Raw genomic sequence first — 17,549 nt, forward strand, 5'->3', positions numbered from 1 at the left:
AAATGGCGACAAATTCACCCTTTGATTTTGGGGCAAAATTCCCAGGTACCACGCCCAAGTTATATATTACAATCCAAACACAGCCGAGAAGAGACTGTGTCTGGATCTCAGGGGATTCGCTTCGCTTTCAAGTTGAGGTTGGAAGCTTTGCTTTGACTAGTTGGAATTATATTATTATTATATTTATATATTAATACTTAATACTGTGGATGAGTTGAAGTAATTAGCAAGTATACATTAATTATACCCTCGAAATATAACTCGAATTGGTAGAAAATCAAAGAATTGAGTACTAAAAACCCTCATAATAAAGTCGTGCCAACAATACATTATTTATTTATTCATTCATTTTACGTCTAATTATTTTGACCCAAAATTTCTTTTCCCAATCCATCATTTTCCCAACAGGGTCCCACACCTTCCATGATACCAGTTTTTAACTTTTAAAAATGGAGTTTATCCAAGACTTACTTAAACCTACTACTATATGCCCAAAACTTTTAACCATATCCTTGTATATGATACTGATGCAAATCAACCCACCAATGGACGAAATTATAGCTGATGATGAGCAAGCAGGTGAGTGAAAGCTCTTTTGCAAATTGTCTCTCTTCGTCCTCGTCTTCTTCCATGTCTCTTTTATCATTCACACGCATGACATGACATGATGCAATCGGTCTTTCTCTTGCCATTTGCCTCCTTTCAACAGAAAGCAACTGGCTACCAAGTCATCATGACAACAAAGAAATGTTTGAAATGCAACACAACACAATACAATACCCTCCTCTTTGCAGAAGAGTAATATTTTGGTTGCCCATCACCAATCATCATGAATCATGAACAAACAAACAGTATATATAATTTTAATTTGGATCCACAAAGGAAGAAACAAAGGAGATGCAATGAACTCGTTTAGTATTTGTTGCCCACATTATACTCCAACCGAGCTGTGACTGATAATTACGCATCATACTCGATACATATTACCCATAAGCACTCTGCCTGCCAACGCCATCCACCCATTTCCAATTCAATAAAAAAAAAAAAAAAACACGCTTGATTATCTTTCTTCTCCACTTATTAATCCAACTCAACAAATTTAAAGCGACACCATCCATCCATCCATTATAAAGTGAAAGAGGTGCCCTGGCTTCATCAATCATCACGCAGTCTCTTGACTATTAATTTAAGAAACACACATTTGATTTTCAATCCCTTGGTAACAATCAAGAGTGAAGCATGAAACCACAAACGTGATCATATCAACCATCTAAAACAGATTAGCTTGCAATATTCAGCCAAGAAAAATGTCTCAAAAGGTCCAATTAAAAGAATGTAAGATGCCAACAGTGCAGATATTGAGGAATAGAAAATGCAACAGTTCATTCTGTCGACATTATCAGAACAGCGTATCTTATTTCTCAGTCAATGCTGCCCCCACATTACACATCAGTGTCCAATAGGGTACATGCAAATTAAAGAAAAGCATTCCATAGACTTATCCTTCATGGAACTAACCACTCAAAAACTTTGTAGAACCTGCACGCAAAAGGTAAACAGACACATTAAGCCAAGAATAAGTATTCATTAAGATCATTTTTAATGCAATGATGACAAAATTATAAATTGCCAGAAAACTTTAGTAGAAAGTAGAAATCGGCAGATCAATACCACCAACTTTTCCATGCATTTTATTGTAATAGATCAACGCCATATAAAAATCTCTCCACCCGTGTAAACACACCAGTGGCATGAGAGAATCTTTCTGCAAGCTCGCAGATTAGAGGGAACCAATAAACCGATTCACTCCCATGTACGAGTACAGAGATAAACTAAATTATAGGATGATCAAATTCGAATGATAATATGGAATATAACATTGGTATGCAGTAGCCTAAACTCTACAGTGACACACAGAAACCTTTTATGTAGAATATTAGTGCTATCAACATAGAATCTTAATGCAATACTTTTCCCCTATCTAGTCCTGCATGCATGCAAGCAAATTCCTACAGCTAAGAATAAACAAATATGCCTAAAACACCAGCAACTTTGATCGACCAACATACTTCTACAACAGACCAGGGATTTAAGACAATGTCTCTTTCAGTTTCATATCGTCAGTGAGGTTTCCACGGGCCACTTGTTGGTCCTGCAACACATTTGTGTGTATTTTGTCTAGACTCAGGCAGCTCTTTACTCAGTCACTTCAGAATAAATCAATCAAATGCAGATTTTCTAGAAGGTTAATGCCTAACCAACACAAGAAAAGCTACATTCAATTTAAGGCAGTAGTAGGTATACAATTATTTAAACAACTCTTGGTTTGTTCTCAATCCAATCCACAAGTAGATCTATACAGGGTTTCGGATGTAGCACCAACCAACCATTCATAGTACACGGTGTCACACACTAAGATCTTGGCACGACATTGGCAGCTTATTTACAATTCTCATTGTCTTCTTAGTCATTTCCTTTATGTTATATTGTTATGTTTTATTTACTTTATGTATTTGTATTGGTTTGGATATTACAGCAGTAAAGAGGGGGGGGGGGAGTTGTTAGAGATATTCTATGGGGCAGTAAAGAGGGGGGGGGGGGGGTAGTTAGAGATATTCTATGGGGTAGGGCACGTGTAAAGGGGCCTGGGAAAAAGACAAAATAGTTGATTATTAGGGGTGGGGATCTATTGTGGCAGCACCTAGGCTAAAGGCTTAAATATCCTCTAGATTTGGCTTGTAAAGGATGTGAAATTTCAAAAGAATTCTATCTTTCCTCTCTGTTTTCTCTTCTCTTCCTCTATTTCTAATCTCTCTTACGTTCTTCATCTTCTTCTAAATTCCCTATTGCACTCTCTAATTCACACTGAATTAGAAGGCGGATTTCATTGTCGCATTTGAGTTGTGACAAACTGATATCAGAGCACCAATTCTAGGCATAATAGTAGAAGTGAAGGATGGCAGACGGAACCCGCATGAGAAATTTTGAGACGCAATTGCAACAAGTGAGCTCAACGATGGCTGAGCTTTAGAATAGGATGGGTCAGGCGGAGGCGGGAGAAGCCCAAAACCGAGAGGCGATTAGGGCTATGGATAGTAGGGTGGAAGGTGCCCTGGAAGGAATGGGGCAGAGGCTAGAAGGTATGGAGTGAGGCTAGATGGGTCAATGGCAAGGCTGCGAGATGACATACAACAATTTATGGTTATGTTCACACGCCAAAAGCAGGTAAGGATGGCTGAAAACTTTCTCCCTAGAGATAGAAATGAACCTATATTGCATAGAAATGGGGGAGATAGGGGTCGTGCAAATGCAGAAATGGAGGTCAACCCAAAGGAGACATTGGAAGGAGTGGTGGGAAACGATAGGAATGGTGCGCCTAATGGGCAGCACCCGAGGTTCATCATGCCCCGGATGAAAATTCCTATCTTCGAGGGGGTTAACCCTTGATGGTAGATAAGGAAATGTGAGAGAGTTTTCGTGTGGAACAACATACCAATGAGGCAACGAGTCACACTCGCCGCAACCTACTTTAATGAGACTGTTGATGCCTGGTTTCAGGGGTGTGTAAGTGTGCAAAATGAGTTCACCTGGGAGGAGTTCGCAGCCAAATTGTGTGAGCGATTTGGAGAAATAAATAGGGTAGACACCATTGAGGAGTTCAACAGGCTAAAACAAACTCGAAGTGTGAAGATGTACTTAAAGAGATTTGAGGATCTGAGGCCCTATATGACTCAACAAAACCCACACCTCACTGAAGCTTATTCCGTATCAAGCTTCTTGAGTGGGCTTAGTGAGGATATAAGGCCAATGGTAAAGATGAACAGACTCCAAATAGTAGAACAAGCGACTGAGAGTGCAAGGTTACAAGAAATGATTGTAGAAGCACTTATGAAGAAGTAGAGAACAACAACACAAGGGGTTAACAGTGGGATCAGCTAGTGGGGGAGTCAAGTATGTTAATAGGAAAGTAGGCAAGAGTGGAGGAGGAATGAAACAAGGGGCAGCACCATGCCTTATGGGGAGCAATTAAGAGAACAAAGAAGGTCACATGGCCTTTGGTTTAGGTGTGGGGATAAGTATCATCCTGGACACCAATGTAAGAGGCAAATTTTACTGCTAGAAGGAGACGAGGAGGATGAAATTGAGGTGTAGAATTAATTGAGAGAAGAGAATAATTCTCGATTTGATTTGATAGGCTCAATATATACATGATTGGGAAATAAAAGTCCTACCTAATGTACAATTCTAATCCATCTATAAGTACAAAATCTAATCTATTTAAATTTACACATTATCTATTTGCAAAACATAAATAACCAGCTGACAAATAGGAGAGGTATTCGGCCTTATTTCTAGCTTTGAATGCTTCGAATATTTAGGAGCATTATCTCGGATGTAACTAATAATGACACTGATTTATTTTATTCTCCACATGAGGGGTCCAAAGAAGAAGTAGAAGATGGGGGTGAACCATTGGAAGAAAACAATGGAGAAATATCACTACATGCACTCAAATGAGTGACTAACAACAAGATAATTAAAGTAGCTGAGAGTATGAAGAATCATAACTTGTTGATCTTAATTAATAGTGGAAGCATGCATAGCTTCCTTGATGAAGGAACAGCTAAGAGCCTAAAATGCCCGCTCCAAGGACCTCAACCTCTAAGTGCGACAGTGGCAAATGGCAGCAAGGTACTTAGCAAATTAGTATGCCATGGGTTTACTTGGGAGATGCAAGGAGAGGAATTTGAGGCAAACTTGAGGCTGCTACAATTAGGAGGATGTGATGTGGTGTTGGGTGTTAACTGGATGAAGGGGGTAAACCCCATAAGTTTTGACTTCAATAGAATGGAGGTTTCCTTTGACAAGGGAGGAAACAAAATGACATTGATTGGGGGAAGGGAGACCGAATCTTGCAAAATGATCTCGGGCAAGAAACTGCACAAAATGTTCAAGAACAAATGGTGTCAATTGTCCCAATTGTTCTCGTTGGTGGTTGTGGGAAAAGGCTCACTTATGACAATAGAGGAAGTGTCTGAGAAGGAATTGCAAGAGGAAGTACATTTGACTGTCACATCCTAACCTCGAGAACTTGACCAGGTACATTCTCAACACCTAATTGATGAACTGTTGGAAGACTACAAGGACTTATTTGTTGAACTCGCAGCCTTACCTATTTGTTGAACTCACAGCCTTACCTCCAACCCGAACCTTAGACCACTCCATAAACCTGAAGCCTAATGTTGAACTCATCAACATCAGGTCCTATAGGTACTGTCACACACTAAGATCTTGGCGCGACATTGGCTGCTTATTTACAATTCGCACTATCTCCTTAGTCATTTCCTTTATGCTAGATTGTTATTTTTATTTACTTTATGTATTTGTATTAGTTTGGATATTGCAGTTGTAAGAGGGGGGGGGGGTTGTTAGAGATATTCTATGGGGCAGGCCACGTGTAAAGGAGCCTGAGAAAAAGACAAAAGAGTTAGTTATTAGGGGCGGGATCTATGGTAGCACCTAGGCTAGAGGCTTAAATATCATCTAGATTCGGCTTGTAAAGGCATGCAAAATTTGAGAAGAATTTTATATTTCCTCTCTGTTCTCATCTCTCTATTTTCTCTTCTCCTCTTCCTCTATTTCTAATCTCTCTTACCTTCTTCGTCTTTTTCAAAATGCCCTACTGCACTTTCTAATTCACACTGAATTAGAAGGCGGATTTCACTATCACATTTGAGTTGTGACAAACTAGTTTCAGAGCACTGATCCTAGGCATAAGAGTAGAAGTGAAGGATGGCAGATGGAACCCGCATTAGAAATTTTGAGACGCAATTGCAGCAAGTGAGGTCAACAATGGCCGAGCTTTAGAATAGGATGGGTTAGATGGAGGCGGGAGAAGCCCAAAATCAAGAGGCGATTAGGGCTATGGATAGCAGGATGGAAGGTGCCCTGAAAGGAATGCGGCAGAGGCTGGAAGGTATGGAGCAGAGGCTAGATGGGTCAATGGCAAGGCAGCAAGATAACTTGCAACAATTTATGGTTATGTTTACACGCCAAAACCAAGTAAGGATGGCTGAAAACTTTCCCCCTAGAGATAGAAATGAGCCTATATTGCATAAAAATGGGGGAGATAGGGGTCGTGCCAATGCAGAAATAGAGGTCGACCCAAAAAAGACGTTGGAAGGAGTGGTGGGAAACGATAGGAATGGTGCACCTAATAGGCAACACCCGAGGTTCACCATGCCCCAGATGAAAATTCCCATCTTCAAGGGGGTTAACCCCAGTGGTGGATGAGGAAATGTGAAAGGGTTTTCGTGTGGAACAACATACCAATGGGGCAACGAGTCACACTCGCCGCAACCTACTTTAATGAGGTTGTTGATGCCTGGTTTCTAGGGTGTGTAAGTGTGCAGAATGAGTTCACCTGGGAAAAGTTCGCAACAAAACTGTGTGAGCGATTTGGAGAAAGAAATAGGGTAGACACCATTGAGGAGTTCAACAAGCTAAAACAAACTCGAAGTGTGAAGATGTACTTAAAGAGATTTGAGGATTTGAGGTACTATATGACTCAACAAAACCCACACATCACTATAGCTTATTTCGTATCAAGCTTCTTGAGTGGGCTTAGTGAGGATATAAGGCCAATGGTAAAGATGATTAGGCCCCAAACAATAGAACAAGCGACTAAGAGTGCAAGGTTACAAGAAATGATTGTAGAAGCAATTATGAAGAAGTAGAGACAACAACACAGGGGGTTAACGGTGGGATAAGCTAGTGGGGGAGTCAAGTATGTTAACAAAGAAGTAGGCAAGAGTGGAGGAGGAATGAAACAAGGGGGCAACACCATGCTTCATGGGGAGCAATTAAGAGAACAAAGAAGGTTGGTTGGCCTTTGTTTTAAGTGTGGGGATAAGTATCATCCCGGACACCAATGTAAGAGGCAAATTTTATTGTTGGAAGGAGACAAGGAGGATGAAACTGAGGGGTCCAAAGAAGTAGAAGATGGGGGTGAACCATTGGAAGAAAACAATGGAGAAATATCACTACATGCACTCAAAAGAGTGACTAACAACAAGATAATTAAAGTAGTCAGGAGTATGAAGAATCATAATTTGTTGATCCTAATTGATAGTGGAAGCCCGCATAGCTTCCTTGATGAAGGAACAGCTAAGAGGCTAAAATGTCCGCTCCAAGGAACTCAACCCCTAAGTGTGACAGTGGCAAATGGCAACAGGGTACTTAGCAAATCAGTATGCCACGGGTTTACTTGGGAGATGCAAGGAGAGGCATTTGAGGTGGACTTGAGGTTGCTACAATTAGGAGGATGTGATGTGGTGTTGGGTGTTGATTGGATGTGATGTGGTGTGGAGGTTGGGGAGAAGGTTTATCTGCGGCTGAGGCACCCCCATTTGAGGTCCATTACTCAAGGATCGGTTACTAAGTTGACTCCCCAGTATTTTGGTCCATTCCCTATCATAGCTAAGGTTGGAAAGGTAGCCTACTAGTTGCACCTTCTAGAAGGATCACGAATTCATCACATCTTCCATGTGTCTCTCTTAAAAAGGTCGTTAAGCAAGGAGCAAGTCAATCCCGAACTACCATCATTGCCTAAGGAAAAGAAAAGGGTGGAAGAACCAGAAGCAATATTGGATTGAAGGGTGATCTATAACCATGGGGTCCCTCTCATTCAGGTGAGGGTTAACTGGTAGCACGAGGATAAGGGAAGCAGCACCTGGGAATATTTGCCAAGCCTCCTTCAGCGATTCCCAAGGACTGCCAGTCTCCTTAGCATTTCTTGAGGACGAGAAATGTTTCAAGGGAGGGGCAATTATCACACACTACGATCTAGACGCGACATTGGCAGTTTATTTACAATTCTCACTGTCTTCTTAGTCATTTCCTTTATGTTATATATTTATGTTTTATTTACTTTATGTATTTGTATTGATTTGGATATTACAGTTGTAGGGAGGGTTTGTTAGAGATACTCTATGGGGGAGGCCACGTGTAAAAAGGCATGGGAAAAAGACAAAATAGTTGGTTATTAGGGGTGGGATCTGTTGTGGCAGCACCCAGGCTAGAGGCTTAAATATCATCTAGATCTGGCTTGTAAAGGATGTGAAATTTCAAAAGAATTCTATCTTTCCTCTCAATTTTCATCTCTCTCTCTCTGTTTTCTCTTCTCTTCCTCTATTTCTAATCTCTCTTACCTTCTTCGTCTTCTTCTAAATTCCCTACTACACTTTCTAATTCGCATCGAACTAGAAGGCAGTTTTCATTGTCACATTTGAGTTGTGACACACAAGTATGAGAGTAGCCACAAAAAAAGGTGGAAAAAAATGAAATTAGTTGTTCCCATACATACCAGTATAGCGACCCAGTTGAAACCTGATTGAAGCAAACACCCAAGTCCCAACCAATTTTTTTAAAAAAAAACAAGGGGGCAAGGGGGAATTTCATTTAACTACTTTATAACATGCTTAAAACAGTTTCCTGTGTTGTTTCCCTTTAACTGAGATCCCTAGGAAAGTGACATCAATGTTCAATGTGATGAACCAGCCCCACGATTAAGAAAAAGGTAAGACTACAGACCTAAAATAGAGAAGAGAGACCGAAACCTTTAATGTGTTAGCATAGGACACAGATACTTCACAAAGGTACAGCGTACAGACACTTTATAGGCACAATACATGAGAGACATGCTGTGTAAGGTGTCCTCTTTTTATTAATATTTTTGAATGAATTTTTATTAATACTTTTTTGAGATGGTAGGGATATGCTGTTATGCTTGGGACACTTGCAATACATTGGGAATTCACATGTAGTAGAATAGGATATGCACTGGATATGCTTCAGGGTTACAATACAATTTTGAAAATTTCTTTAGGGGCCATAAAAAGATAACAAAAATGTTCAGATCTAACTAGATTGGTAAGTATTCATTTTTTTTTTCCACCTTCCTACTGCTTCAGTTGATTCACAAGGTCAACTAGGGGCTTAAAGGTGAGAGTAGTTCTGATTGGTTTGTTTTATCACTTCCATGCCATATGATTATGGTATTAATGGCACATTTGATGCTTACGATATGAAAATTATGATTTTCTAAATTTTAAGATTATTATATTGCATTTTAGTTATAGTTGTATAAAATCTTTATCCATGTCACATAAATATATATAGTTTTTGCATGTCCCCAGGGTGCTATGGTCAGCATATTTTAAGAATTAGTGTGTTCATGAGTTCACTTTGTCACATCCATACATGTGCATATCTACGTTTCATGGGTGCAAGGATATACTTAAAAAGAAAAAAAACATTTTGAATGTCGCATATCAAGGATCCGTAATACATCAAAATATTAATTCTTCCATTGAAGGCAGCCAATGCTATCTAAGAGAATTCATTTGTCATCTTTTTGTTTGATATCTTTTCTATATGTGCGTTGCATCCCCCTGATGCCTCTAGTTTAAAGATCTTTTTATCACTCATTGATAAGTAAAAGATAACAACATAATATATTACTTGATGATTTGTGGATAGAATAAAAAAGCAAGCAACAAGGAGATGCCGACTAGTAACTACATAACCTATTACTTAGGGGTGTGCACGGTGCGGTTTGGCCGATTTAAATCATTTTTAACACGCCAAACCGCTGGTGCGGTTTTCCAACTAAACCAGACCGCAGTCTGGTTTATAGGTGTCAAAAGGGCCGGCCCGGCCCTTTTACTAAAAGGGCCGAGCCCTTTTATAATTGATAGGGCCCGGCCCACGGCCCCCCTACAAAGGGGCCAGGCCGTGGGCTAGAGGGCCAGGCCGGGCCCTTTTCTTTTTTTTTTTCTTTTTTTTTAAATAATTTTTTTAAAAATAATACATATAATATATACATATATAAAAATTAATTTGTTTCTTTTTAAAATATTTTCTATCTTAATTCTTAAGTTTTAAATATTATTTCATTATTTTATATGCCTTATAATTTTTCTTGTGAATTGATATGAAAAATAATGTATATATAAAAAGGAGAATGTTTATTTATAATTTAAATATGTAAAAAATTTAACTTAAAAATTTTAAATAAATTAATTGATGGTTATTATTTATATATATTGTGAAATTAAATTTTTTAATATCCAATATAAATAATTACTAAATAATAACAAAATTAAAAAAAAAAATGAGTAAGGGCCTTACTGGCCCATAAGGGCCTCATGGGCCCGGCCCATAAGGGCCCAACGGGCCACGGGCCGGGCCGGGCAGGGCAGGGCCCTTAGACAGGCCGGGCCGAGGGCCTAATTTCTTTGGCCCAGCCCGACCCCCCCAATGGGGGCCAGGCCAGGCTCGGCCCGGCCCGTATGAACAGTAATGGGCCGGGCCAAAGCCCGGCTCGTCACGGGCTGGGCCGGGCCGCCCGCGGGCCGCCCGGCCCTTTTGACACCTCTAGTCTGGTTTAGGTGCGGCCAAACCGCACTGCATTTGCAGTCTAATTTGGTGCGGTTTACCGCGGTTTGAAATGCTACTTAAAACTACTAAAAATGATATTTAAAAATGGTAAATAAAGACACAAATATTGGTAAATAAAGACAATCAAAGGTAAATAAATAGGAGCAAAAAATAAAGACAAAATAGTGTAAAAAATTAATAGGATGGGGTTGCCGATTATTAGATTTTTATAATAATAAATTTTTTATAATTTTTTTTATTATTTTATTGGGCACTATCCAAACCACAAACTGTGCGTTTTGGACAAGATCCAAACCGTTTTTGATCGCAAAAAAAAAAAAAAACGACCAATTTGGTTCGGTCTGGCCGGTTTCAGCAGTGCACCGATTTTTTTGAACACCCCTACTATTACTTGATGATTGATGGAGAGAACCACAGAGCAGCAACAAGGGTATGGCATGCCCTTCTCTTCCATTTTCCCACAAGCCCTCCCTTAAAGAAAAGGGCAAGTACTCCTTACTGTTACAAAGAACTCGCCAATTAATCAAAATCTAGGTTCTCCTAAATAAGCACCAATAACCATGACCTTTTCAAGCTCCGTATGCTAAAAATTCCAGCACCATGTGTGATTTGCTCCACTGCTCCAATTGAGAGACACATACAAGAAGGACAATGTCACCAAGGGGTGCAGCAACTCCTAAGAAGGTCCTATGCTGAATTCATGGACTCCATGTTGGAAACCAACCCTCAAAATATGGGTTGGACACTCTTTCAAAAGTGTCATATTATTTTTAACTTTTTAAGAGTTGAATACATCCTATGCAATTGATTAAAGCCCACATGTTCACAGGAGAAGTGGAGAACTATAAAAGTTTATTGCTACACAATACAAATTTAGTAAAATAAAAGGTTGAAAATCACATATATAACAAAATAATAAGGATTGCAGCACTCATAGTTTTTCCGGTGGATTCTTACTTTCAAGAATTTTGACATCCAGGAGATTTATAAAAGACATAATGAGGATTTTTAGCATTCATAAATCTTCAAATGGATTCTCAATTTCAAGAATTTTAAAACCCAAAACATTTGAAGTTTTAATAAAAGGAGAAGAATTTGTGCCACCAACTTGGTCAAATTTTGAGCTAACAGGTGTATGCCTGTGTTACCTGAACAGATATATGCTTCTTGGTAGTGCCTGAGCACACAAGCTAGGCAAGATGCTTTAACAGTTTAACTAGATCTCATTACCTCCAAGTAAAGAAAAACTACCACTAGGTCATCAAGTACCATGAAACCTACGTAGTTAAGGAGTCTGTGCCATAACTAGGCAAAACAGTCTTGAAATATACTAGACAGTCTATACAAAGCACCTAAAGCAAGCATAAATGATTCTTCCAAAGCACTTCTATTCACAAAAGTTTAATGCTAGGATGGAGTAGAGCGTGCATTTAATGTGGATCCATGAAAGCCTTAGTCATCAAAATAAATCCTTACTTTAAATAATTTATCTTTAGACCTCTCTATCAAAGGCCTTAGTAAGCATATAGCTTCTATTGTGATTTGCTTAGCATGAAACAAAATTAGTTTAAATAACAGTGCTATCACAAAGATCCCATAATTTTTTATATTGGCTGTCAACTATCAAAAGCAACCACTTTTCTTCATCCATCTTTAAGATCAACTGTGATAAATAATAATAATAATAATAATAATAATAATAATATCTTCAATATTGTAAGAGCAAAGGAAGGAACACTAGAGCCGCCAGTTTGTGTTTATCTCATAACCTAACTAGGAACTAACACTATACGGTGTTGTTTCCTATAATTACGGATGAGGAGGGACAATTAAAGAAACAAACTAAACACAAACTCAATTATAACATGAATGCAAATGCTTAACATGACCCTATTCAGTGAAGTGATTCATCCACCAATTCAAGATGAAGGAAAACATTCACCACCTTAAGTTGCCTTGTGATAAAACAATAAGTGATGTGCAACTGTAGAATACAATAATTTTTCAAAAAACATCCCTCCACGAGGGGGGAAAAAACCTTACCTTAATACCTTGTGCAACCACTTTAAAAAATAACAAATTTCCAATAATAATAGAGTATACCAAATAAGCCCTAAACATCATATACTACTTTTAGAAAGGAACCAAGGGCCTTTTTGTTTCAGAAAGGTGAGAGCAAGATCAAGGCCAAGAGCATGAGTGTCTTAAATCTTCATACAAACTGGATACAAAATTAAGGAAAAACATCAAACTAAAGAACAGATACATTACAAACTGATGAAACAAAAAATTAAAGAAAGGAAAGTATGCGCTCGGGACAATTAAGAAAAGTCAAAATGTTACATCTTGAAGTTAGATTTGATACAACACAATTTAAATTTTGTAGCTTTTATGATCAAACAACCACCCTTGATTCAAAACTCAAGTTCCCATTAGTTTTGATTTGCAGAACAACCAAGCTATACGAGTGGGGAGATGATCATGGAGGTCGAGATTACACCTTTATTAATCATAGTAGTTTATAATTTATAGGGAATTGTTTCCAAAAATAACGTTGAAAAAAACAAATTGTCACGCCATGTTTTTAATGTCAACTCCAGTAGCCAAACCCATAATATTCTTCAGAAAACTCACCGAATAGTTGATTTATCTTTCCCTTTCGTGGGTAATTTACAAATCAAACAAGAAAAAAGATGAAAGATAAGTTTTCAATTAATAGAATCAACGAAGAGAGTCTCAGTGGGGATGAGTACCTTTTGATGGGAACAAGCGATTGGAAAGACAGCGGTAGAATCAGTGGGCCCCGTGTTCCTTGGCGTGCTGCTGGTGCTCGAGGTGGCGACGCTCCTCCGGAAGAGCGACGAGGTAAGAGAAGATCATGCCGCCAAAGCAAACATGATAGAGAGGGTCGACGGAACTGGTTTGGATGTATTTGGCGTGGTAGTTGTCCAGCCCCCTCTTGATAGAATTCTTCACATAGTCGACGGTAAACATCGGTTTCAGGTGCGCCGGCAAGTCCTTCACCTTCATCCCTCTCATCTCGTTGTACAGGTTTCTCATCGCCATCTCAATTCGGATCTGGAACCCGAACCCTAATTTTCCCTCTCCCACGTGAGAATTAGCGTTTGAGGTTTGTGCCTACGACGAAGAATAGTCATCCACCAATACCATCGTCCCTAACCCTTTAAATACCCCATCAAAAAATAAAATCAAATCAAATAGCTAAATTATCCATATATTTATATAGAGAGAGAGAGAGAGAGATGTCTATATATATTACTAGGGATAATCCATGCCTGAAGGCACGGCGCAACTAAAAAAAAATCGAACATTAAATTTGAATGCGAAATAATCAAGCACTGAACTCGAACATGTATTAAACTGAAAGCCTAAACTCACTTATATCACATATTTGAAGACAATGTATATAATTCTTAAACACAAAATTATCAAAAAATGAATATAAACATGCCTAAAGATATGATGTAAATAATGTTAAAATTAAAATACATTGTGTAAAGGTGCAAAATAGATGTATCTTTAGAATAGAGACACGTGTATTTAAATAAAAGGCATGGTGGCACGGTGTAAATAATATTAACAGTGGAGGAAGGCGACCATCAATAGTGGGCCGGGGGGGTTTGTGGCGGCTAGACATGGCCAAAATTGAACCGGACCGGCCGGAACCGGACCCGGAACCGGCCAAACCGGAACCGGACTGAACCGGCGAAATTCGGTCCGGTTCCGGTTCAAGGTTCCGGGGAACCGGAACCGCCGGTTCTGCGGAACCGGAACAACCCCCCTCCCCCCCACCCCCCTGCAGCACCCCCCCCAACGGTCCAATTCCAATTTTATTAATTTTTTTTTTAATTTTATAATTCCTATCTATATATACCCCTCCCTCCCCCACTCATTTTTCACACACACTCTCTCTCTCTCTCTCTCTCTCTCAAGTCTCAAGCTATTATTCTCTCAATTTTGTCTCTCATTTAATATTTCAATTTCTTCAATCTTCTCATTTTGTTATTTATCAATTTATTCAATTATATTGTTAATTATTTATTACTTGTTACCATATCCAAAATTGAATACAACAATATTTAAAAAAAATTAAAAAAATTCGGTTTGAACCGGAACCGGAACCGTTGACCGAACTGGCTCAAACCGTTGACCGAACCGGTCCAAACCGTTGACCGAACCGGCACAAACCGGAACTGGAACCGAACCGTCCCAAACCGCCCTTGGGCGGTTCGGTTCAGGTTCAAAGATTTCTTGAACCGGAATCGGCGGTTCATGAACCGTGGCCATGTCTACTGGCGGCCATCAGCAACCAGGAAGGGGGCGTTGGCGGTCGTCATGAGACTACCGCCCATGACGGTCGCTAGGTTTGGGGAACGTTGATGGCCGAAGATGGGTTGGAGATGGCCATCAGCGCCCGGCGGGCAAGGGGGGCGTTGGCGACCACCCATGGCAGACGTTGGGTTCGGTTCCCTGTCTTTCGGGGTTCGAGGAACCAAGGTTCCCCGAATCCCGAGTTCCTTGAGCTTTGTGAGTCAGCACCCCCTCTCCCCCCCTCCCCAGCAGCCATGGTGTCTGCCACCCCCCTCCCATGCCCACTACCATTGATGGCCGCTCATTCGCACCGTTGATGGTCGCTTCCCCCCTTCATGGTCGCAAACACACACACATACACATGCAGACATATACATATTCTCACACACTGTTAAGTGGGCTTTGGGAAAATTGGGCTTGATGTTATTAAGGTATAATAATAATAATTTTAGTTTAAACATAATTTTAAATTTAAAATCAAAAAATAAAGAAATCGTCCTACATAAATTATGAGTGTTATTTTTGTATTTATTTTTTTATTTTATAAAGAGATTGTTTTTAGTTATTTAAAATTAAGAGTATCAGAATATAAATTTAATTAAAACTAAAATTATATTACATGAAATAAAGATAACAAAAAAATCAACATTAAAATTATAAATTAAATATAAAAAAATTTAGAATTAAGAGCATCATGTATATCAGTGTCATACTCATTCTAATTTTTTGTATGATCTCTTAAATTTGATTAAGAATTTACGTGCTACATTTAATTAATAATTTTTAAGACTACAGAAATATATATAAGTTAATTTTAATTTATAATATATTATGAATAAAATTGAATCAGGGACTACAGAAATATATATTATTTGAACTATCAATATATACCAATATATATTATAAATCTTGATATATTAATTTAACCAATCCCTGAAATAATTCAAACATAATCAAATTGAATCATATATTACATGTGCACAGTGAGTAATACACAAACACAGTGAGCATCACGCAATGAAATATACATAGTGAGTAATACACACACACAATGAGCTTCAGGCATACACACATAGTGAGATATATATACACACAGAGGTCAACACAATCGTCGTCCTCACCTCTATTTCACATCCTTCACTATAACTCCATCAACCCAAATTTGAATCCAAATAACCTCAATAAAGTCAAGCCACACATATATATAAATCGATTTGAAGATGACACGAAAGCGAATTTCAGAATCTCTAACTCCATCTTAAAGAAATACACTGTAAGAAAAGAAAAGGCAACTTACTGTAGGAGTGGTGGCCGGGGGGGGCGAAGGTGGTCCGAGCAATGTTGGCGGGGGGCGACAGCACTGTGGCCAGCCAGGTGGGGGCGACAACCATTGTCAACCACGTCCAACCACCGTCGCCATTTGAATCGTTGCCCTCCTCATCACTCCCGTCCGCCGCTTTCGATAGCCATCACTCTAGGTCCATTATTCTTCTCTATCAAGCCCTCATGCATCGTGGCTGCTCAGTCTTCTTCCTACAACTCACTCGTCGGTCAGCATCGAGCGCCATCGACCGCCATGATTTCTTAATCATTGGCCCCCCTACTCTGCTTCCTCCTCTGTTTTTTGTTGACCGCTGCTGCCAACGACCTCATATAGCTTCTCCTTCGTTAACTAAACGTCTTTGTCGTCCATCGCTGCAAGCCTCTATCGATTGCTTCCAGCAGTTGTTTTCAAATTGGGAAAGGCAGTATGGCCGATGGGGGCGACGGCGATAGGGCTGAGCGGTGGGGGGCAACAACGATTGAACAGCTGCTGGTGGGGCGGCGACGATGGCGTGGGTGGGTGACTGTGAGAGAGAGAAAGAGAAAGGGAGAAAGAGAGGCGATGAGTGGGTGTGTTAGCAGGTTGGGCGTGTGTTAGCGGGTTGGGCAGAGTGTGTGCGTGAGGTGAGGGAAGATGTGATGGTTTTGGGAGGGGAAAAAGAATTGATCTCAACCATTTATTGATCTCAACCATCCAAAAAATATCCCCATCACATTTGTCTCTCAATTTCAAAAACCATATTCGCTTATTATATAGATATATATATATTATTGTGTATAATATTTTATAACATATTATAGCAACCAATTCTCTTTCACCCATCATTATAATAAAATATTATAGCAACCAATTCTCTTTCACCCATCATCGATTGTCGGTCGCCACTACAATCGACTCCATTGTTCGGCTTTCAACTCTATAGCCACTTGAGCGTTGGCTGCAGAGAACTCGGTGGCTATGACTGTGGGAAGAGACCTTTGAAGTAAAGAGGGAGCTAAAAGAAAAAACTGAAAGATAAGTGACTGTATTTGCATGTGTGTCTGCCCACCTGTCTCTCTAATAGTGATTATGATGCCTATGAAGTGAGGGAGGATGGGATGGTTTTGGGGGAAACAAAACATGTTGGGTATTTGATCTCAGCCATTGATAAATGTTCAAAACTCATATCAGTCATAGAATCAAAATGTATCTCTCGTACATTTTGAACATTTTCAAAACCTATTTTGCCAGATTACCCAAAACTTTTTCTCCCTTTTCTGAACATTTTCAAGAAACGTTCCCCCTCCCAAATCTCCCTGACAATCTCACTGCTCCAAGAAATCCCCACCTCCCTCTCGCTCCCCCTATCCTTCTTGTGAAAAGATAATGCATTTTAGATGCAAGCTTTTCTGGCATTTTGGATCAGCTGTTATTTTGGGTGAAATAATTTAGA

The 17,549-nt window shown here is 39.4% G+C and overlaps 1 protein-coding gene across 1 annotated transcript; it reads right to left on the bottom strand.

Moving 5' to 3' along the window:
• Window positions 1-1,308: 1,308 nt before the first annotated feature.
• On the bottom strand, window positions 1,309-13,622 carry LOC127794472 (uncharacterized). Its single transcript, XM_052325578.1, has 2 exons — window positions 13,215-13,622; window positions 1,309-1,539 (listed from the first exon to the last, which is right to left on the bottom strand). Exon 1 carries the CDS (start codon window positions 13,525-13,527, stop codon window positions 13,255-13,257), a length of 273 nt encoding a protein of 90 aa, XP_052181538.1. The 5' UTR covers window positions 13,528-13,622; the 3' UTR covers window positions 1,309-1,539; window positions 13,215-13,254.
• Between the last annotated feature and the right edge of the window lie 3,927 nt (window positions 13,623-17,549).

The sequence above is a fragment of the Diospyros lotus genome, chromosome 2 (assembly GCF_014633365.1).
Source record: "Diospyros lotus cultivar Yz01 chromosome 2, ASM1463336v1, whole genome shotgun sequence".
NCBI lineage: Eukaryota > Viridiplantae > Streptophyta > Magnoliopsida > Ericales > Ebenaceae > Diospyros > Diospyros lotus.